Here is a 22768-nt window from a genome sequence, read left to right on the forward strand (position 1 = left end):
TTTCTTATTAATTAATAGAAGTTCCACTAACAGATAATATATATATTAATTAATTCATTACTCTTATGGGATACCTCCTACGGCGTCCGCCCCCCCGGGGGGCGGGTCGGACTATTTAATTTTATTTAATTTAATAGGGGTTTAATATTATTAATAAATAAAGGTGAATATATTTCAATGGTAGAAAATACGCTTGTGGTGCGTTAAATCTGAGTTCGATTCTCAGTATTCACCCTATAATAATATAATAAAAATATAAATATCCTAATAAATATATATAAATATTAATAATATCATTCATTCATTCATTCATTCATTAATTTATTCATTTATTTTATATATATAGGTTTAATTAAGTTTGTATATAAATTAATATAAAAATGTATTATAAGTAATAATATAAAGAATTAAATAATAATCTTATAATAAAGAATATATATAATATAATATTATATAAATAATAAAGTATATATATTATAATAATAATATAATAATAAGCTATTTTGGTGGAATTGGTAGACACGATACTCTTAAGATGTATTACTTTACAGTATGAAGGTTCAAGTCCTTTAAATAGCAATAATATATATAATAATAAATAATATATATATTAATGAGTCGTAGACTAATAGGTAAGTTACCAAAATTTGAGTTTGGAGTTTGTTTGTTCGAATCAAACCGATTCAATATAAATAATAAATGATAAATAATAAATAATAAATAATTAATAATATGATTGATTAATTAATATATATATTTAATCATAATAATTATTAATATAGTTTATTAATACTATAAATAATTTATCTTATTAATATACTTATTAAATTATAGACTCCTCATACGTCTGATTCCCTATTAATTAATAATTAATGAGTCCGGCCCCCCCTGGGGGGCGGACGCCGTAGGAGAAATAATCATTAATAATAATTTACTTAATAGAAAACAAGAAATCAGACTAATATAAAATAAATAATATAAAGTAATATAAAAATAATAAATATATAAAATATATAATCTTATAGGAAAAATTAATATATATATATATATATAATATAGGTTTATCATAAAAATAATAAATATATATAAATATTTATATAAGAAATAATATATAATAATAATATAATAATAATATTTATACTCCTCTTTTCGGCGTCCGGTCCCCCGGGACGGGCGACCAGACTAATAAAGTAAATAATTAAAGATACTTAAAATATTAATTAATTAATTTTATTAATATAATAATAAATATCTCTTTATAAGATTAAAGATATTATATAATATATATAATAAATAAATATAATATATATAAATATGATTGACCTCTTTTTATTATTATTAATTTATAGATAATAAAATATATATTTATATATAAGGTATATATATATATATAGAGAATATTGTTTAATGGTAAAACAGTTATCTTTTAAGTAACCCATGCTTGGTTCAACTCCAGCTATTCTCATAATAATAAATATAATATAATATAAATAAATAAGCTCTCTTAGCTTAATGGTTAAAGCATAATACTTCTAATATTAATATTCCATGTTCAAGTCATGGAGAGAGTAATATATATATATAATAAAAAATAATAGATATAAGTTAATTGGTAAACTGGATGTCTTCCAAACATTGAATGCGAGTTCGATTCTCGCTATCTATAAAATAATAATATATATTTATTAAATATATAATTAATTACATTAATATTATTATAAAGGATCTGTAGCTTAATAGTAAAGTACCATTTTGTCATAATGGAGGATGTCAGTGCAAATCTGATTAGATTCGTTAATAATTAAATACATTAATATAATACATTAAATCCCTATAAAATATATTAATCCAAATAATATTATTTATTTATATAAACTATTTAATCTATTAATATATTTATCCTACGGCTATTCATCCTATTAATTAATAATTAATGATAAATAATCATTAATAATTATTTACTATTTATATATAATAAATTATTAATACATTAATAATATTGATTATTTAACCCTTTATAATAATATAATTATAATATATTATTATATTTTACATATATTTATTAATATACCTAGTGGAGGCTATATATAATTCTAATTAAATATTAAATATTAAATATTAAATTAGGGCTTAATTATTAATAATCATCAATAAAATTATTTATACTATACCTAATAAAGACTAAATACTTTAATAATAATAAAAAATAATAATATTCCTCCTATTTTATTAAATAATGATTAAATAATAAACAAATATAATAAATATAAATATTGTTTATATTAATTTAATTATATATATATATATTATATATATTATATAATTCATATATTAATATATATCATATTAATAATAATAATAATAATTATCTATTAAATATCCTCTGGCGTCCGGTCCTATTAATCAATAATAAATTCTAAATTATGATAAATAATAATTTACTCGGACCCGACTATTATATATTTTAATTTCATATTAATAGATAAGATAAAATCATATATTATATAATAATTATTTATAGTATATCTCTTAATGATATATTAGGGTTTATAAAGTATAATAATATATATTAATTAGGAAAATTAACTATAGGTAAAGTAGATTATTTGCTAAGTAATTGAATTGTAAATTCTTATGAGTTCGAATCTCATATTTTCCGTTTATATCCTTAATTTAATGGTAAAATATTAGAATACGAATCTAATTATATAGGTTCAAATCCTATAGGATATTCTATATATTAATATTAATTAACGCATATATACAATATATATAATTTATTAATATATATACACAATAAATTAATATAATAAATTATATATAATAAATATTATAATAATATTAATGATTATTAATAATAAATTCTAAATAATCATAAATAATAATTTACTTTAATGGGATGGACGAATAACTGTAGGAGTATATATAAATATAAATATTATATTATATTATACTATTCATACCCCTTTTATAATATTATAATAATACATTGAAGATAGTTATTATAAGTAATAATGTATAGTGTTAATATTATCTTAATAATATCTAATAATAAAAATATATATATATAATATACATTATTATTTAATTTAATTTTATTTATAAAGAATATTATATAAAATATACGTATAGGGTCCAATTAAATAATATTTAATAATATTTAATAATATTATTTCTATTAGGGTTCCTTTATATATTAATATAATTGAGATAAAAAATATATAATAAGATTATAAATTTAAGTATTAGGGGTTATAGTTCAATTTGGTAGAACGACTGCGTTGCATGCATTTAATATGAGTTCAAGTCTCATTAACTCCAATATATATAAATATAAATATAACGACTATAAATATAATATAATACATATAATAAATATAATATGATATGTATAATAGAAACTATAATTCAATTGGTTAGAATAGTATTTTGATAAGGTACAAATATAGGTTCAATCCCTGTTAGTTTCATAAAATATATAAAATATATATATATATAAAATAATAAATACTCCTTTCGGGGCTAATATTATAATAATATATATAATATATATTAATAAATATATAATATAATATAATATATATAAAATAATAAATAATAATAATAATATATAATATATTATCTTTCGTAAATATAACATATAAAAAAAGAAGGATATATCCTTATTGTTAATATTTCAATATATCTTAAAGTATAATAAATAATAATAATAATAATAATTAATAAGTTATATATATTTTAATAAAATAATAATATATATATATAATATATTTATATAGGAGGGATTTTCAATGTTGGTAGTTGGAGTTGAGCTGTAAACTCAATGATTTAGATCTTCATAGGTTCAATTCCTATTCCCTTCATAACTTAATATAGATATAAATTAATACTTCATCCGGTCCCCCGGGACGGGCGACCAGACTAATAAAATAAATATAATATAAATAAAATAATATATATAATAATTAATAGTTCTGAGATTAAATATAATAAAAATCTTAAAGGATACTTTATATTAATATAACTTTATTTAATAATAATATATGTCCTTATAGCTTATCGGTTAAAGCATCTCACTGTTAATGAGAATAGATGGGTTCAATTCCTATTGGGGACGATAATATATATATATATATAATATATATATAATAATAATAATTAATTATCTTATAATTATAATATGATCCTGATTAAATATTTAATTGGGAATAAATAAAAATTATATATATATTTTTAAGAAGGTATATAAATTATTAATAATATATAAATAATAGCTTGTATAGTTTAATTGGTTAAAACATTTGTCTCATAAATAAATAATGTAAGGTTCAATTCCTTCTACAAGTAATATAATATAATATAATATAAAAAATATAAATAATAATATTGTTCTCTTATGAGTTTTTTATTATTGATTAAAATAAATAATATATAAAAATATATTAATAATTTCCTTTTTTTGTATCTGAGTATTAATAATTCGATACTAATAATATTCTTATTAATAAAATATATAATAAAATATATAATAAATATTTACTACTCATTATGAGATAAAATTATAAATTATTAAAATAATAATTAACTTAGGGATCCTATTAAATATAAATATAAATATAAATATAAATATAAATATAAATAAAAATATAAATAAAATAGTCCGGCCCGCCACTATTTATAGATAATAAATTCTAAATTATCATAAATAATTATTTACTTAATGGGGGGGGCGGACGCCGTAAGAGGGACTAAATATAATAATCTTCTTATGTAACTAATAAATATATTAATAAATATACTCCTATTAGGGACTAAAATAAATATATTAATAAATATATATATAAATATATTAATAAATATATATATATAAAAAATATAATAATAATAATATTTCTTATGTAATTTCATTAAAATAGTATTTCTATTAATTAATAAAATTCTAAATTATATAAATAATAATTAATTTTATAATCCAATAAAATATAAATAGTCTGGCTAAAGATAATAATATTAATAATTAAATTATGTATTATAAAGTATTAAAGTTAATAAAAAGTCTATTAATAATAATAAATATGATATAAATATAACCTATTAATATATATGATAAATATTTTTATTTTTATTATTTATAAGTAGAATTAACATATTATAAATAGACAATAAAGTCTAAAGGTTAAAAAAGATTTATGTTAGATTTATTAAGATTACAATTAACAACAGTCATTATAAATGACGTACCAACACCATATGCATGTTATTTTCAGGATTCAGCAACACCAAATCAAGAAGGTATTTTAGAATTACATGATAATATTATGTTTTATTTATTTGTTATTTTAGGTTTAGTATCTTGAATGTTATATACAATTGTTAGAACATATTCTAATAATCCTATTGCATATAAATATATTAAACATGGACAAACAATTGAAGTTATTTGAACTATTTTTCCAGCTGTAGTTTTATTAATTATTGCTTTCCCATCATTTATTTTATTATATTTATGTGATGAAGTTATTTCACCAGCTATAACTATTAAAGCTATTGGATATCAATGATATTGAAAATATGAATATTCTGATTTTATTAATGATAGTGGTGAAACAGTAGAATTTGAATCATATGTTATCCCTGATGATTTATTAGAAGAAGGACAATTAAGATTATTAGATACTGATACTTCTATCGTAGTACCTGTAGATACTCATATTAGATTCGTAGTAACTGCTGCGGATGTTATCCATGATTTTGCTATCCCTAGTTTAGGTATTAAAGTTGATGCTACTCCTGGTAGATTAAACCAAGTTTCCGCATTAATTCAAAGAGAAGGTGTTTTCTATGGTGAATGCTCAGAATTATGTGGTACTGGTCATGCTAATATGCCGATTAAAATCGAAGCCGTATCATTACCTAAATTTTTAGAATGATTAAATGAACAATAATTCATATTAATCTATTCATTATTACATAAATGATAATTATAATAATATTCTTACATTATATACTATAAATTAGATATTTTTATAAATACCCTATACCTTTTTATAATTAAATATAATATAATATAATATATTTTAAGAGGTTATCATAACCATACTCCTCCTAATATATATCTATTATAATCCCTAAACCTACAAATAAATAATTATTATGATAATTATTTATTTATTATATATAAATAACTTATTTAAATAATAAATTAATTATTATTCAGAAAGAGATAAATAAAAACAATACTACTAGTGGTACCCCAATATAATATAATATAATATAATTGGTGTTAAATAAAAATATAGTCTGGATTTCCATCTTGGGGATCGGACGAATAGCCGAAGGAGTAAATAATTAAAAAAGAGATAATTTTTATAAATAATTAAAAAAGAGATAATTTTTATAAATGATTAATAGGTTTATTGATGGTTATATAAAAAGTAAATTAATATATAATTTAATTTACATAAAAATAATTAATAATATTTATAAAATATTATAAATTAATATAATTAATAATATTTATGTTATAGAATTATCAATTAAATTAATAATATATAATAAACCCTTAACGGGGCTATAAATATATGATAATTAATAATATATTTTTGATAAATAACATTGTATAATTATTAAATATAATAGTAAATAATTATTTCATAATTAATAATGATTTTATATTAATAAATAATATAAGATGTCAAATAAACTCCTTGCGGGGTCCCGGGCCCGGGGGGCCCGGGACTAATATAAAATGAAGATAAGTATTAATTAAAAGTATAATAATGTATCAAATAAATAATTAATTAAAAATAAATATAATTAATAATTATTTAATTATTAATTATATATAAATTACATATAATAATATAAATGATCATTTAATTTTAGGTTTTTATAAGCTTAAGATTCATTACTTATTAATAATAATATATATATCCTTATAGATTATTTATTAATATAAAAAAATATAAAGTAAGAAAACATTAGAAGTAATTAAAGATTATATTTTAACTTATTGAAAACCTATTGATAGTATACTTATTTTTATTTTTATTAAAGAAGATTAATTTAATAATTAATATAATATAATTAAATTATCTAAATTTAATAAATATAATATTATTAATTTAGTACTAAGTAATATATATTTTTATATTATGTTATTATTCATAAATTAAATAATATAAATTGATATACTTCTTCGGGTTCCTAATTTTATTTTATTATATTTAATAGGGTCGGTCATTCATGATTCTTAAATATAATAGTAAATAATTATGATATAATTAATAATGATTTTTTATAAATAAATAGAAGTTTAATGAATTGACAATTTATTATAAATATTTATATTAAAAGTTTACATAAAATAAATAATAATGTTATTAATTAATATATTGAGTATATAATAAAAATAAGAAAGGTGTTAATAAAATTAATTATAATATAGTTTCGTAGGTTAATTATATAATAAAATTATATATAATAATAAACCATTATATAATATTTATTTATCATATAGATTTAATAGTTTAAATATATATATATAGTCTGGCTGCCCGTCCCGGAGTAAATTATTATTAATGATAATTTCTCCTACGGCGTCCGCCCCCCAGGGGGGGCCGGACTGATTAATTATTAATTAATAGGGTCGGAGATAATAATGTTATAAATGTAGGAGTATATGATTTAAATAATCTTCTATGAAATCCATATCTATGGGTCATACTATTTATTATAATATTTTAAGGATATAATATTAATGGTTTATATTTTTAATTATTAAAAACACATAATTGTTAAATATATTAAAAATAATAATGTATTTATAAATTACTCCTTCCCGGACTCCTTTTTTAATATCAATACTTTATTAATTTATTATATCTTATCACTAATTAAATAATCTTATTATATTTTAGCCCCGGGCCCCCCGGGCCCAATTGGGACCCCGCTAGGAGTAATATTACCATTATAAATATTTATATTATTCATTTTAATAATAATATTATTATTATATTAATAATACTTTATATAAAAGTCTCTTTACCAATCATTAAATAAATAATTATTTATGAATTTATTATATATAAGTATAATAAAGGCTAGATACATATCTAAAGGAGTATATATATTAATTAATTTTATGTAATTTATATATATATATTTTTATATATTTATTAAGTCCCGCCCGCGTAGCGGAGCGTAGCGGGTGGACACCGTAGGAAAATATTAATAATAGTTAATAATACTTAATTATATTAAATATAAATATAATATAATATAATATAACATAATATCTTTTTATAATTAATTAATTAATTATATATTTAGAATATAATAAAAATATTTAAATAGTCCGCGAAGGAGTATAATATTATATAAAGAAATATATATTATCTAATTCTTTAATAATATCTAATATATATATCAATACTATTAAATAGTTAATTCTTTTAATTAATATATCTTTAATTTTATAATAATTATTTAGTCACCCTCCTCTCAACTATGAGTAATATATTATATTATTAATATATTAAGACCTAAAATAAAATATTAAATAAAATATTATTATTCTCTCCAGACTATTCTTTTTATTTTATAAATATTTATAATAAGTAATATTAATTAATATAATATAATATATATATTAGTATGATATGATTCAATTTTATATTAATAAATATATTGTAATAAAGATTTTTAGGAGTATATTATTTAATTTCTTATGACTCCTTCGGCGTCTGGTCCCCCGGGGTGGGGGACCAGACTATTTATTAGATTTTATTAATAAATAAGAAATGATAATAATCATTAATAATTATTAACTTGGGTTGGATTAGATTAAATAATATATAAATATATATAAATATTTAATATATGTGTATTATCTTAATAATTATTATATATATGTATTATAAGTAATAATATATATAATATATAGCTTTTATAGCTTAGTGGTAAAGCGATAAATTGAAGATTTATTTACATGTAGTTCGATTCTCATTAAGGGCAATAATTAATAAAAATATAAATAATATTAATAATGTTTATATTAATTATTTATAAATTAATTAATAATATTTATTATAATTAATAAAGTCCTATAGGATAATATTAATGTATTATATTATATTTAATATATATTAATAAAACTCATAAAAAAGGTATTAGGACTTGATATTATATTAATAATATATGTAAATACTAAGATTTGAACTTAGATAATATGCACCTAAAAACATACATTTTACCATTAAATTATATTTACATTAAATAATAATAATAATTATATATAAAAATATATACTACTTATAAAATATTCTTAGTCCAAATAATAATAAATATATAATATATAATAATAATCATATTATAATAAATAATAATAAAATAATCAGGAGTCGGGCCCGCCCCCCCCGGGGGGGGGCCGGACGCCGAAGGAGTATTTAAATCTTAATAGACCCTATATATATTTTATGAGAAGTAATAAATTAATTGAATGATAATATTTAATATATAATAATATAAATGTTAAATAATATAATATTTTTATTTAGTCTATTATATAAATATTATAATAATATAAATGTATATAATATATTCTAATAATTAAATAATTAATTTTATTAATTAAGGAGATTAGCTTAATTGGTATAGCATTCGTTTTACACACGAAAGATTATAGGTTCGAACCCTATATTTCCTAAACCTAGATATATATATATATATATAAAATAAATATTATAAATAATATATCAGGTAATTATAAATGGTTTATATTAAATAATACTCTTATAAGGGAACTTAATATAAATAATAAATAATATATATAATATAATAAATATCCTTTAAATATTTTTAATTACATAATTATAATAATATAATCTTAATATTATAAATTATTAATAAAATCCTTATAGGGATAAAATAAATAGTCTATAAATTAATAATAATATATTAATAACTTAATAAAGTAATAGTCTATAAAATAATAATAATATATTAATAATAAATAAGTAATATATATATATAATATATAATAAAATAAATAAGATTGCTTTTTTTTAATAGGAAGTTATAATATTTATGAATAATAATAATATATATAATATTATGAATTATAATAGAATATAAATATATATTAAATGTAATTAAGTATATATTTTAATAATATAGTTTTACCTACTTTATGGGTAGGACATTGTAATATAAATATATTTTTTATAAAAATAAGGTATATTATATTAATATATATAATATATATATAATAAATAAATAAATAAAAAAATGACACATTTAGAAAGAAGTAGACATCAACAACATCCATTTCATATGGTAATGCCATCACCATGACCTATTGTAGTATCATTTGCATTATTATCATTAGCATTATCACTAGCTTTAACAATGCATGGTTATATTGGTAATATAAATATGGTATATTTAGCATTATTTGTATTATTAACAAGTTCAATTTTATGATTTAGAGATATTGTATCAGAAGCAACATATTTAGGTGAACATACTATTGCAGTAAGAAAAGGTATTAATTTAGGTTTTTTAATGTTTGTATTATCTGAAGTATTAATTTTTGCTGGTTTATTTTGAGCATATTTCCATTCAGCTATGAGTCCTGATGTTCTATTAGGTTCATGTTGACCACCTGTAGGTATTGAAGCTGTACAACCAACAGAATTACCTTTATTAAATACTATTATCTTATTATCATCTGGTGCTACTGTAACTTATAGTCATCATGCTTTAATTGCTGGTAATAGAAATAAAGCTTTATCAGGTTTATTAATTACATTCTGATTAATTGTTATTTTTGTATCTTGTCAATATATCGAATATACTAATGCTGCATTTACTATCTCTGATGGTATCTATGGTTCAGTATTCTATGCCGGAACTGGTTTACATTTCTTACATATGGTTATGTTAGCTGCTATGTTAGGTGTTAACTATTGAAGATTAAGAAATTATCATTTAACTGCTGGACATCACGTAGGATATGAAACAACTATTATTTACCTACATGTTTTAGACGTTATCTGATTATTCTTATATGTAGTATATTATTGATGAGGTGTTTAAATAATATATTAACTCCTTCGGCGTCCGGCCCTATTAATTAATAATTAATGATAAATAATCATAAATAATTATTTACTCCGGGACGGGCGACCAGACTTATTAATTAATAAAATAAAATAAACTCCTAAATAAATATATCTATATATATTTTAATAATATTCTTATAAAAATTAAATCAAAATAAAATATATTAATACATAATTATTATATTATAACTAATATAAATATTTATATGATATATAGATAATTAATTAATAGTATTAATCAGATTATATTAATATTTATAATATATTTATATCTTATATAATAATATTTTCCTATGTATGAATAATCAAAGGTGTTTTTATATTATATCTTATTATTTTATATTTTTAATATATTATATTCCTTTAGGTATTATAATTTTTATTTATATTTAATCTCGAGTAATTTATATCATATATTAACTTATTCATTAAAAGGTAAAAGAAAATAGATTAGATTATATTATTCTTTATTATATAAAATATATATATAATATATTGAGAAGTTTTATAATTTGTATATAGATATATTAACTTATATTTTTATTATATAACTTTTATAGTATTTTATTTATTATTTTTAAAAGGTTATTATATAATTTTATTATATCATTCATTATATTATAAACAAGTCTAACTCCTTATATTAATATATAATTATTCAGAAATAATGTTAAATTTTATTAGCCCCGGGCCCGGGGGGCCCGGGACCCCGCTAGGAGAAATAATTATTTAATTTATGGAATACCTAAAGAATCTTTATTATATCTTATTATTATAAGATTAAAGAAAACCCTATAAATAATTATTATCATTATTTATATTTAATATATATACATATTAGTAATATTACTTTTTTATATATTTATTTAAATATTATTATTATTAAAATATATTTTTTATTAAATGAATAATAATTATATTATTAGTCTAATTCGTATCCTATTAAGGGGTAGAATAATTATTAACTTTAGGACATTTATAGATAAATATTTATTTATTTATTATTAAAAGGTTATATTATTTATTTATTATTAAAAGGTTATATTATTTATTTTTATTTAAATAATTATTATTATATTATATATAATTTATGGATATTATATCATATTATATATTATATGAATAGAACTATTAATAGTTTTTTATAAATAAGTCTTACTTGCCCCCCATTAAAGTAAATAATTATTTAATGATAATTTAGAATTTATATTAATAAATAGGGGTAGGCAGACACCGGAATAGTTTATATTTATAATATTATTTATTATTATTCTTTTATCCTATTAATTACTTTATATTATTTTTATTTAAATAATTATTATTATTATATATATATATTATTATATAATTATATCTTATAAGTATTATATTAAAATATTAAAGTCTTATATTATATTATATCTTATAATTATTATTAAAGAATATATTATTTATTTTTATTTAAATAATTAATATTTATTATTATATTTTATTTATTATACTCCTTCGGACTTTTTATATATAATCTTTATTAATTAATATTAAATTAAATTTTTTATAATATTAATATTTTCCAGATTATTTTTTTTATTATTTAGAATATTTAATTATATTATGGGACTTATTATTTAATTAATAATTAAATTAACTGCTACAATTAAATTAGATTACTGTTATTATTATATTATATTTATATAATATTAACTCCTCCGGCGTCCGGCCCCCCGCGGGGCGGTGAGCCAGACTTAACTATTATTAAAACTTATATAGTATCAATATATATATATATATATCTTATTATAATCTTTTATCCTATCGAAAAAATAATAATTAATTATTACTTCTAGATTAATATATTATTATAAATAATATCCTTTCAATACTGTAATTTATAATATTAATAGTTTTATAATACATTAAATATATTAATAAGTTAATAATAAAATAATACTTATAATTATTAAGACTTATTATAATATAATTTCTATTTAATCTTTAATATAAATTAATATATATATATAATTCTTATATCTTTAATTTTATTAGCCCTGCTATGAGTAAATAAAAAGAATATATCCAATATAATTTAGAATTATTATTATTTTATATATTATATCTTATAAATTTTATTTATGGTAACTATATTATAAATAATATTTAATATAAAGTTAGTATAATATTATTTTGATTATATTAATATTTATTTAAATAAATATTAAAAATAGTAATATATACTTTTTTTATTATTTTTAGATTTTAAATATATAAGTAATAAATATTTATAGGGGGAGGGGGTGGGTGATTAGAAACCAAACTAAATAATATAATAAACAACGTACATAGAATAAATTTAATAATATAACTAATAAATACTATAAATAAGAAAATAAAATTAATAATAAAATTAAAGGATAAACAATAAAATAAATTGAATAAGTATAAAGTTAAAAATAAAAACTAAATGTATAAAATAATAAATGAAAACAAAACAATATCCGGGTCCCTATAAAAATTATTATTGAAAATAATAATGGGGACCCCCCCAAAAGAAGTAATAATTGAAATAATATATAAATAAATATAAAATATAAAAGTCTAGATAATAATAAAATAAAAATTAATAAATTATATTTTTATAAAAAAAAAAGAATATAATAAAAAAATATTAAAAAATGTTTTATATATATATTAAAAAATATATAAAAAGATTATTAATAGATAAATCTAATAAAATTTAATAATAAAATAATGATTAAATAATTAATAATATAATATATCTCCTAGTGGAATTACTATTGGGCCCATTAGGGCCCTATTTAATTTAATTTAATTTAATTTAATTTAATTTAATAAAATTAGGACTATGAATTAATAATAAATATAATTATATCATAAAAATAATTAATATTTTAAGAGTCGGGTCCGCCCCTATTAATCAATAATAAATTCTAAATAATCATAAATAATTATTTACTCGGGTCAGACGCCAGAGAAGTTTATAATAAATTATAATATTATTATAACTCCTTGCGGGGTCCCGGGCCCGGGGGGCCCGGGGCTAAAGATAATATATAAATAAGTCCTAGTACCTATAAGGAGTAAGATAAGATATAATAAGTATATAATAGGTATATATAGATATATAATAATAATTTACTACATCGTTTTGTACCGTCCAATTGGACGGTACAAAACGATTATTACTAATATAAATATAATTTGTAATAATTTTTTAATATAAATTATGAATAATAATCATAAATATTTATTTCTATAAGGACTCCTATATAATTAATAAATTAATTTTAACTTTATTTTAAATATTAATACTTAAATATAATAAATAATAATTATTAAATATTACTTTATATCAAATATATATATATAAAATATATTCTATCAGGATTATATAAATAAAATATATTAAATTTATATTTTTATATTATAAGAGTATATAAATAGGGGAGAGGGGTTATAAATATATTAAATAAGAGATGTAACACCCCCATCTCACCAAGGGGAGAGGTTATATATATTGAGTAATATATAATTAATATAATGATTAATATAAAAAAATAATAAAAGTGAATTATAAATAATATAATAAATATCTATAAAATAATAAATAAAAACTAAATAAATAATATTATAAATGAGAACAAGAAGATATCTGGGTCCCTTTAATAATTATTATTGGAAAATAATAATGGGGACCCCTACATAAGGAAACTATAAATTATATAAAATATATGTAATATGTATATAATAATAATAAAAAATAATAATAATCTTTAAAATAATATATATTAATTAATATTATAATATAAAGATAATATATAGATATATATTAATAATAGTACCCGCGGTCACAAATCAGCTAATTTTAGCTGGGTTTGTGCCGCTTAACTAAACTTACTTAATTTTACTTAATCTTATAAATATTTTATAAAATATTAATATATAATAAAATACTTATTATAAATAAATAAATAAATAACTTCTAAAGAAATAATATTAATACTCATAGTCCGATCCGTCTATTTATATATAATAAATTCTAAATAATCATAAATAATTATTTACTCAGGGGGGGCGGACGAATAGCCGAAGGAGAAATAAATAATTAATTACTTAAAAGATTATTATATAAGTTAATATTCTATTAATAATTAATAATTACTCCTTGCGGGGTCCCGGGCCCGGGGGCCCGGGGCTAAATAATGTTAAATTTTTATTATAAATAATATATATATTAATATATAATAAATATATGTATATCTTTCTTTAATTTTTATATTAAATATAATATATTATAATAATTATATAATATTTCATTAAATAATTTTATCTTTTTTATATTAGGGTTCCTACTTAATAAATATAATAATACTTTATTGATATTTTTATTTAGATATATGATTTTTATAATTCTTATTTATTTATTCAGACTTTTTTTTGACTATAATAAATTAATAAATAATCCTTATTATGGGGTTAAATAATAATTTACTTTATGTGAAATAATATAACGAGTAAGACTTTATTAAAGGTTAAATATTAATAAAATATATATATATATAACTATTTATATTTTTCTTTAATATATATATCATATAATTATATATGAAGATTTTTATTTTATATTGTATTAGAGTATTATGTTATCAATAATTTATTTAGGAGTTTTTAATTTAACATATTGTTTATAATAATAAACCTTTTATATTATTTTATTATCTTAATATTATAATATTATCATTAATATATGATTATTATTTATATTATAATTAATTAATTAATTAATAATATTAAATTTTAATTTATATAATATTTTATGTATATGATTTAATTATATCTAGGGCCCTTACAATCTTTATTTTATATATTTATATATGGGCCCCACCCCTATTTAATCTATTATTAATAATTTATCTACTTATTAATATATTATTAAAAATATATTATCTCCTTTTGATATGCGTTTGACCCTCTCAAATGATATATCAGATTATATAATCTAATCTATATTATAATTATAATTCTAAAAAAAGAATAATTAATTAATATTTATATAGTTTCGATATTCATAATCCTAAAGGAGTTTATTATATTATTATAAAAGTATTATTATATTTTATTATATCTTAGAATATTATTAGATTCTTTCATATATTCATCCGTTAGACTACTTCGATATTCAGTTTCCCTTATAAAAATAGGAAACCAGATTAAAATATTAATTATTAATTATAATATTACTTCTAATGATAAACTTAATTTATATATAAGTATTATATAATATATATAACTCCTCCGGCGTCCGGCCCCCCCCCCATTAAGGGGGGGCGGGCCCGACTATTAAATAAAAATCTATGAAATAAAGTTATAAATATATAATTATATTAATATTCATATTAAGTTATAATAGATAATTATATTCTTTATTATTATATATATATATATAGTCTTATAAATTATATTATTTATTATTAGGTATATATTTAATCAAGTATTATATATAATATAAGTATTTTAATATATTATAAGTTAATTCATTAATTATTATTAATTCTTTTACATTTATTTAATCATTTCATTAATATTAATATTATATTATAGATATTAGAAATTATATTTAAATCTTAATAAGATATATAAGATATTTATATATATATGTATTATATAAAATACATATAAAGTTATACTTTTTTTATTATTATATATATATTATATTATATTGTATTAATTATAAATATATTATAAAGTCTGGTCGCCCGTCCCGGGGGCCGGACGCCGAAGGAGTTAATATAAGAATATTAATAATTTATAGAGATAATAGAGATTATAAATACATTATTTTTTTATAAGTGTATATTATTAAATATTTATCTATTTATATATTATAATTTTATATATTAACATATTATTAATTATATATATATTAACATATTATTAATTATATATATATTAATTATTATATATATTATAACATATTATTTATTAATATATAGAATATAATTATTATTGTATATAGTTATTATTATATATAGTTATTATTGTATATAGTTATTATCTAAGAATTATATATAATATAAATAGGTATGTACTCTCCTTATATATATATTAATATATATATTAGGTGAGGTTATTTATATTATATTAATTTATAACAATATATCTAAATTATACAAAAATATATAAAATATATTATTATTATTATTATTACTCCTTCGGACTATTTATAATACTTAATTAAATATTAAAGAATATATCATTAATACTTTATATAATCATTATTTTAAATATATTTAATAGATTAATTATGAATATATATTAAATAATAAAAATAGTGTTATTAATACCTTAATAATTATTCTTTATAATTATATTCATAATTATAAATAAAGAATAATATTAATAATTATTATTACAATTATTAAAAGATATAATCAATTATAAATAATATAAAAATAAATATAAATATTAAAGAGATAACTTATATATTATACAAAATATAATGTATTTATGTTTATATAAATATAAATATTTAAATAAAAGTATGAATTATAATATATATAATATTAATTTTATAAAAAACTTATCATTAATATTATAAAATATAATCTATATAATGTTAATAAAATAATGTATTAATAATAATAATGAATATATTTAACTTTTCTTAATAATATATTAACTCCTAGTGGGACTCAATAAATTATAATATATATAATTTAAATATAATAATAAATAGTAAGAATAATAGCATATAAATAATACTTTCTTATGAGTGATTAAATAGATAATTTATATAAAGGTATATTAATTTAAATATTCTAATATGAATAATAAAGATTTTATTATAATCTAATAAATAAAGAATAAAGTCTTATAATATATATATATATATATATATATAATGATAATGTATTAATAATAAAATAAATAAATAATTAAAGGTAATTATAATTAATATATAAATTATTTTCTTTGGCGTCCGGTCCGGCGGTGGCCGACCAGACTATATATATAAAATAATATTGAATATAATATATATAATTTCTTTAAATATTAATCTTTATGATTATACTATAGTAATATAAGTAATATAAAAAATATAAAGTAATAAAATAAAGATATAGAAAATAATTAATACTCCTAGCGGGGTACCGGGCCCCCCGGGGGGGCCCGGGACTCCTAGTGGGGCTATATTTAATTTATTTATGTTAAAATATTTAATATATAATAAATATAGACCTTATCGTCTAATGGTTACGACATCACCTCTTCATGTTGAGAATATCGGTTCGAATCCGATTAAGGTTATTCAAATAATAATATGTTATATTATAAAATATATAATCTATAATATATAATATATAATATATAATAATAAATAAATATCGATTGTTATTATACATAAATATAATAATAATAATAATCATTATTAATTATTTACTCCTAGCGGGGTCCCGGGTCCGGGGGGCCCGGGGCTAAAATAAATATATAAAATAATGATTAAATAATAAAAGTATATTAACTATAATATTAGTTAATATATACATAATAATAAATAATTGTGAATATTAGATTATAATCAAATATTAACAATAATATAAAACAATATATAAATAATATCACATAATGATATTATAATATAATTATATATAAAATAATAAATAAAAATATATATAATAAATATTAATTAATAATATATATATAAATATTAATAAAAAAAAGTTATAAAATAAAATATAAAACTCTTAGTGGGGTCCGGGCCCTATTTATATATAATAAATTCTAAATTATCATAAATAATAATTTACTCGGGGCCCGGGACTATGAAATATATATATATAATATGTAATAATTGATAAAATTATAATAGTTAAATATATTGTGTTTTATAAAAATAAAGAATAAGTATATATATTATTAATTAAAAAAAGTATAATAAATAGTAATAATTAATATATTAAATAAAATAATATTAATTAATTATTGTTATTATATAAATTATATAATAAATATATGGCATTTAGAAAATCAAATGTATATTTAAGTTTAGTGAACAGTTATGTTATTGATTCACCACAACCATCATCAATTAGTTATTGATGAAATATAGGTTCATTATTAGGTTTATGTTTAGTTATTCAAATCTTAACAGGTATTTTTATGGCTATGCATTATTCATCTAATATTGAGTTAGCATTTTCATCAGTAGAACATATTATGAGAGATACTCATAATGGTTATATTTTAAGATATTTACATGCTAATGGTGCATCATTCTTCTTTTTAGTTATGTATATGCATATGGCTAAAGGTATGTATTATGGTTCATATAGATCTCCAAGAGTACTATTATGAAATGTAGGTGTTATCATTTTCGTATTAACTATTGCTACAGCTTTCTTAGGTTAACAACAACAATAGCCTAAAATCATATAATTATTAATATTATATGGTAGTCTATAAAAATATATCTATAATAGATAACTGTTATTAGGAATATTATATTAAAATATAGGCGATATTAGTGAAAACGATCAAAGATTAATACAGTTGAGATCGTCGGTTAAATAAAGAGTCGCGACAGACTGGTTCACTGATAGATATCTGAAATGATGTTTAATGCACAGTCGATTAATGTATTTAAATAAAAATAATAATAAAATAAATAAATTCAATAAGAATAATAATAATCTGTATAATAAAAATAATAATAAAATGATTTCTTATGTGGAATTATATTATAAAAGATTCCATATAATAAAAAAATTAAATAGTTTTAAAATATTAGTTAGAAATTATAATACTTCTTCTAAATTAGAATATAATATAAATAAAAAAATACTAAGTGTAGAAGAATTATTAAAAAATCATAAAATTAAACCTATAAAATATTGAGTAAATTTAGAATGTCCAAATCAAAAAGAAGAAATTAGAAATTATTTAATAAAAAAACAAGGTATTTATTATATTGGTAATATAATGACAAATAAATTTTATATTGGTTCAGCAGGATATAATAATATATATGATAGATTTAATAATCATTTATATAGATTACGTGGTAGTTCTAATATTGCATTAGATGTAAAAAAATATGGTTTAAATACTTTTGTATATGGTATTTTAAAAATATATGATAATGAAAGTATTGATAGATATATTTTATATAGTATTGAACAAATTTATTTATACCTAAAATTACCTACATATAATAGTGGTAATTTAAAGAATTTTTCTTTATCTAAATTTGATACTTTAGATCTTATTACTAATAAATTAAAATATGCTATTACTAATAATATTTATGGTATTTATTTAGATAAATATATAGCTATAGATAAATCTAATATAATAAAATATATAAATAAACATAATAATATTTATTATAATAATTTAAATAATGATTATAAACTATTATCAAAAATTGGTAAAGAGAAAATTATTAAAGGAGCTAGTTTACCTGTCGCTTTATATAATATAAATGATGAATTAGTTTGTGTTTTTCAATCTAGATTCTTAACTTCTCATTTATTATGTTGTAGTGAAAAAACTATTAGAAGAGCTATTAAAGAAAGAGGCTATATTTATATTCCTAATATTTTTATACCTTATTTAAAAGGTTTTTTTAATGTTTATAGTAGACCATTTATTGAAAATTTTAAACCTTTTGAATTAGAATATGTCTCTACTAAAAAAAATGTTCTATTAGTTAAAGCTTCCGGTTATAAATTAAATAATACTACTAAATTCTTAATTAAAAACTATCCACATAAATTTTAATATATTCTTTATTATTAAATTTTATTAGATCTCCTATTTTTTATTTTTATTTACCCTTTAATAATTACTTAATATTTAATATTTAGTATTTAAATGAGTAATTATTATTCTTAAATGAATCTTATTATTTTTATTTTTATTTTGTATTGTTGTGTTTATGGGCAGATATCACATTGGGGTGCACTAGTTATTACTAATTTATTTTCAGCAATTCCATTTGTAGGTAATGACATTGTAGCTTGATTATGAGGAGGATTTTCTGTATCAAATCCTCTAATCCAAAGATTCTTTGCATTACATTACTTAGTACCTTTTGTTATTGCAGCAATGGTTATTATGCATATGATGGCATTACATATTCATGGTTCATCTAATCCATTAGGTATTACAGGTAATTTAGATAGAATTCCAATGCATTCATATTTCGTATTTAAAGATTTAGTAACTGTATTTTTATTTATGTTAGTATTAGCATTATTTGTATTTTATTCACCAAATACTTTAGGTCATCCTGATAATTATATTCCAGGTAATCCTTTAGTAACACCAGCGTCCATCGTACCTGAATGATACTTATTACCATTCTATGCTATTTTAAGATCTATTCCTGATAAATTATTAGGTGTAATTCTTATGTTTGCAGCTATTTTAGTGTTATTAGTTTTACCATTTACTGATAGAAGTGTTGTTAGAGGTAATACTTTCAAAGTATTCTCTAAATTCTTCTTCTTTATCTTTGTATTCAATTTCGTATTATTAGGACAAATTGGAGCATGTCATGTAGAAGTACCTTATGTCTTAATGGGACAAATTGCTACATTTATCTACTTCGCATATTTCTTAATTATTGTACCTGTTATCTCTACTATTGAAAATGTTTTATTCTATATCGGTAGAGTTAATAAATAATTTTTATTGTTTACTATTGATAAAAAAAAAAAATCATAATTATTATTAATATCTTTATTAATAATATAATTTAATAATATTCTTTTATTTACCCTTTATTAATTATAAACTTTATACTCCACATGACTATTTTTTTTTATTCTTCATTTTATTTATTAGGTATTAATATAAATTATTAATTATTTTAAATAATAATTAAATACGAACTATAGGACCTTTTTTTATATTTTATTAAGTCCCGCCCGCTACGCTCCGCTCCGCGGGCGGACACCGTAGGAGAATATCAATAATTCATTAATATTAATGTTATAATTTCTTTATAGTATTAAATAATTTAGAATATTCATATATTCTTATTATATATATTTTATAAGTAATATATATAAAGTCTCAAAGGATATAATAAATATATAAATGCAATATGATGTAATTGGTTAACATTTTAGGGTCATGACCTAATTATATACGTTCAAATCGTATTATTGCTAATAATTAATATATAATATTATTCTAATGGTATATCTATTGGTACTATATTAATATATATTATAATCATATTTTTATATAAAAGTATTTATATAAAATATTATATTATTAATAGGAAAGTCATAAATATATAAATTATATTGTATAATTATATATATTATTCATTATATATATTATTAATTGTTTAATAAAAAAAAATATAACAGGATAATTATTATTATTATATACAATATTAATAAAGTAATTAGTATAAATAAATAAAATGAAAATAAAACTTAATAAATATATTATTATATATTTTTAATCACTTTATAATTATTATTAATAGATTATTAGAAATATTATACTTTATATCTTTATAAAAAATTAAGATATATTTTTTAATATATTAATCTTATTTATAGTTATATATAAAAGATATATAAAAGTTATATTATTATACAGAAATATGCTTAATTATAATATAATATCCA

General features: G+C 17.5%; 3 protein-coding genes and 20 non-coding genes across 23 annotated transcripts; 22 read left to right on the forward strand and 1 right to left on the reverse strand. All coding sequences in view use genetic code 3, as the record gives it.

The window, feature by feature from the left end:
• Positions 1 to 161: 161 nt before the first annotated feature.
• Positions 162 to 237, forward strand: DI49_5647. The gene has a single exon. It is a non-coding gene; the product is annotated as a tRNA-His (tRNA).
• Positions 238 to 496: 259 nt separating this feature from the next.
• DI49_5648 lies at positions 497 to 582 on the forward strand. The gene has a single exon. It is a non-coding gene; the product is annotated as a tRNA-Leu (tRNA).
• A 31-nt stretch (positions 583 to 613) lies between these two features.
• On the forward strand, positions 614 to 690 carry DI49_5649. Its single transcript has one exon. It is a non-coding gene; the product is annotated as a tRNA-Gln (tRNA).
• A 702-nt stretch (positions 691 to 1392) lies between these two features.
• Positions 1393 to 1467, forward strand: DI49_5650. The gene has a single exon. It is a non-coding gene; the product is annotated as a tRNA-Lys (tRNA).
• Positions 1468 to 1497: 30 nt separating this feature from the next.
• Positions 1498 to 1571, forward strand: DI49_5651. Its single transcript has one exon. It is a non-coding gene; the product is annotated as a tRNA-Arg (tRNA).
• A 22-nt stretch (positions 1572 to 1593) lies between these two features.
• DI49_5652 lies at positions 1594 to 1667 on the forward strand. The gene has a single exon. It is a non-coding gene; the product is annotated as a tRNA-Gly (tRNA).
• Positions 1668 to 1721: 54 nt separating this feature from the next.
• On the forward strand, positions 1722 to 1795 carry DI49_5653. The gene has a single exon. It is a non-coding gene; the product is annotated as a tRNA-Asp (tRNA).
• Positions 1796 to 2575: 780 nt separating this feature from the next.
• On the forward strand, positions 2576 to 2662 carry DI49_5654. The gene has a single exon. It is a non-coding gene; the product is annotated as a tRNA-Ser (tRNA).
• On the forward strand, positions 2663 to 2733 carry DI49_5655. Its single transcript has one exon. It is a non-coding gene; the product is annotated as a tRNA-Arg (tRNA).
• A 514-nt stretch (positions 2734 to 3247) lies between these two features.
• Positions 3248 to 3324, forward strand: DI49_5656. The gene has a single exon. It is a non-coding gene; the product is annotated as a tRNA-Ala (tRNA).
• Positions 3325 to 3396: 72 nt separating this feature from the next.
• On the forward strand, positions 3397 to 3472 carry DI49_5657. The gene has a single exon. It is a non-coding gene; the product is annotated as a tRNA-Ile (tRNA).
• Positions 3473 to 3777: 305 nt separating this feature from the next.
• On the forward strand, positions 3778 to 3862 carry DI49_5658. Its single transcript has one exon. It is a non-coding gene; the product is annotated as a tRNA-Tyr (tRNA).
• Positions 3863 to 4044: 182 nt separating this feature from the next.
• Positions 4045 to 4110, forward strand: DI49_5659. Its single transcript has one exon. It is a non-coding gene; the product is annotated as a tRNA-Asn (tRNA).
• A 161-nt stretch (positions 4111 to 4271) lies between these two features.
• DI49_5660 lies at positions 4272 to 4347 on the forward strand. Its single transcript has one exon. It is a non-coding gene; the product is annotated as a tRNA-Met (tRNA).
• An 842-nt stretch (positions 4348 to 5189) lies between these two features.
• Positions 5190 to 5945, forward strand: DI49_5661 (COX2-like protein; the record flags this gene model as incomplete). The annotated part of the gene is made up of 1 exon: positions 5190 to 5945. One exon carries the CDS (start codon positions 5190 to 5192, stop codon positions 5943 to 5945), a length of 756 nt encoding a protein of 251 aa, XP_022467373.1.
• Positions 5946 to 8942: 2997 nt separating this feature from the next.
• Positions 8943 to 9018, forward strand: DI49_5662. Its single transcript has one exon. It is a non-coding gene; the product is annotated as a tRNA-Phe (tRNA).
• Positions 9019 to 9199: 181 nt separating this feature from the next.
• Positions 9200 to 9271, reverse strand: DI49_5663. The gene has a single exon. It is a non-coding gene; the product is annotated as a tRNA-Thr (tRNA).
• A 361-nt stretch (positions 9272 to 9632) lies between these two features.
• Positions 9633 to 9708, forward strand: DI49_5664. The gene has a single exon. It is a non-coding gene; the product is annotated as a tRNA-Val (tRNA).
• Positions 9709 to 10287: 579 nt separating this feature from the next.
• On the forward strand, positions 10288 to 11097 carry DI49_5665 (COX3-like protein; the record flags this gene model as incomplete). The annotated part of the gene is made up of 1 exon: positions 10288 to 11097. The coding sequence occupies one exon, from the start codon at positions 10288 to 10290 to the stop codon at positions 11095 to 11097; it is 810 nt and encodes a 269-aa protein (XP_022467374.1).
• Positions 11098 to 18355: 7258 nt separating this feature from the next.
• DI49_5666 lies at positions 18356 to 18428 on the forward strand. The gene has a single exon. It is a non-coding gene; the product is annotated as a tRNA-Glu (tRNA).
• A 705-nt stretch (positions 18429 to 19133) lies between these two features.
• On the forward strand, positions 19134 to 21809 carry DI49_5667 (COB-like protein; the record flags this gene model as incomplete). Its single annotated transcript has 2 exons — positions 19134 to 19527; positions 21046 to 21809. 2 exons carry the CDS (start codon positions 19134 to 19136, stop codon positions 21807 to 21809), a joined length of 1158 nt encoding a protein of 385 aa, XP_022467375.1.
• A 415-nt stretch (positions 21810 to 22224) lies between these two features.
• DI49_5668 lies at positions 22225 to 22297 on the forward strand. Its single transcript has one exon. It is a non-coding gene; the product is annotated as a tRNA-Met (tRNA).
• Positions 22298 to 22389: 92 nt separating this feature from the next.
• Positions 22390 to 22768, forward strand: DI49_5669. The gene has a single exon.

Source organism: Saccharomyces eubayanus, mitochondrion (assembly GCF_001298625.1).
Source record: "Saccharomyces eubayanus strain FM1318 mitochondrion, complete sequence, whole genome shotgun sequence".
Taxonomy (NCBI): domain Eukaryota; kingdom Fungi; phylum Ascomycota; class Saccharomycetes; order Saccharomycetales; family Saccharomycetaceae; genus Saccharomyces; species Saccharomyces eubayanus.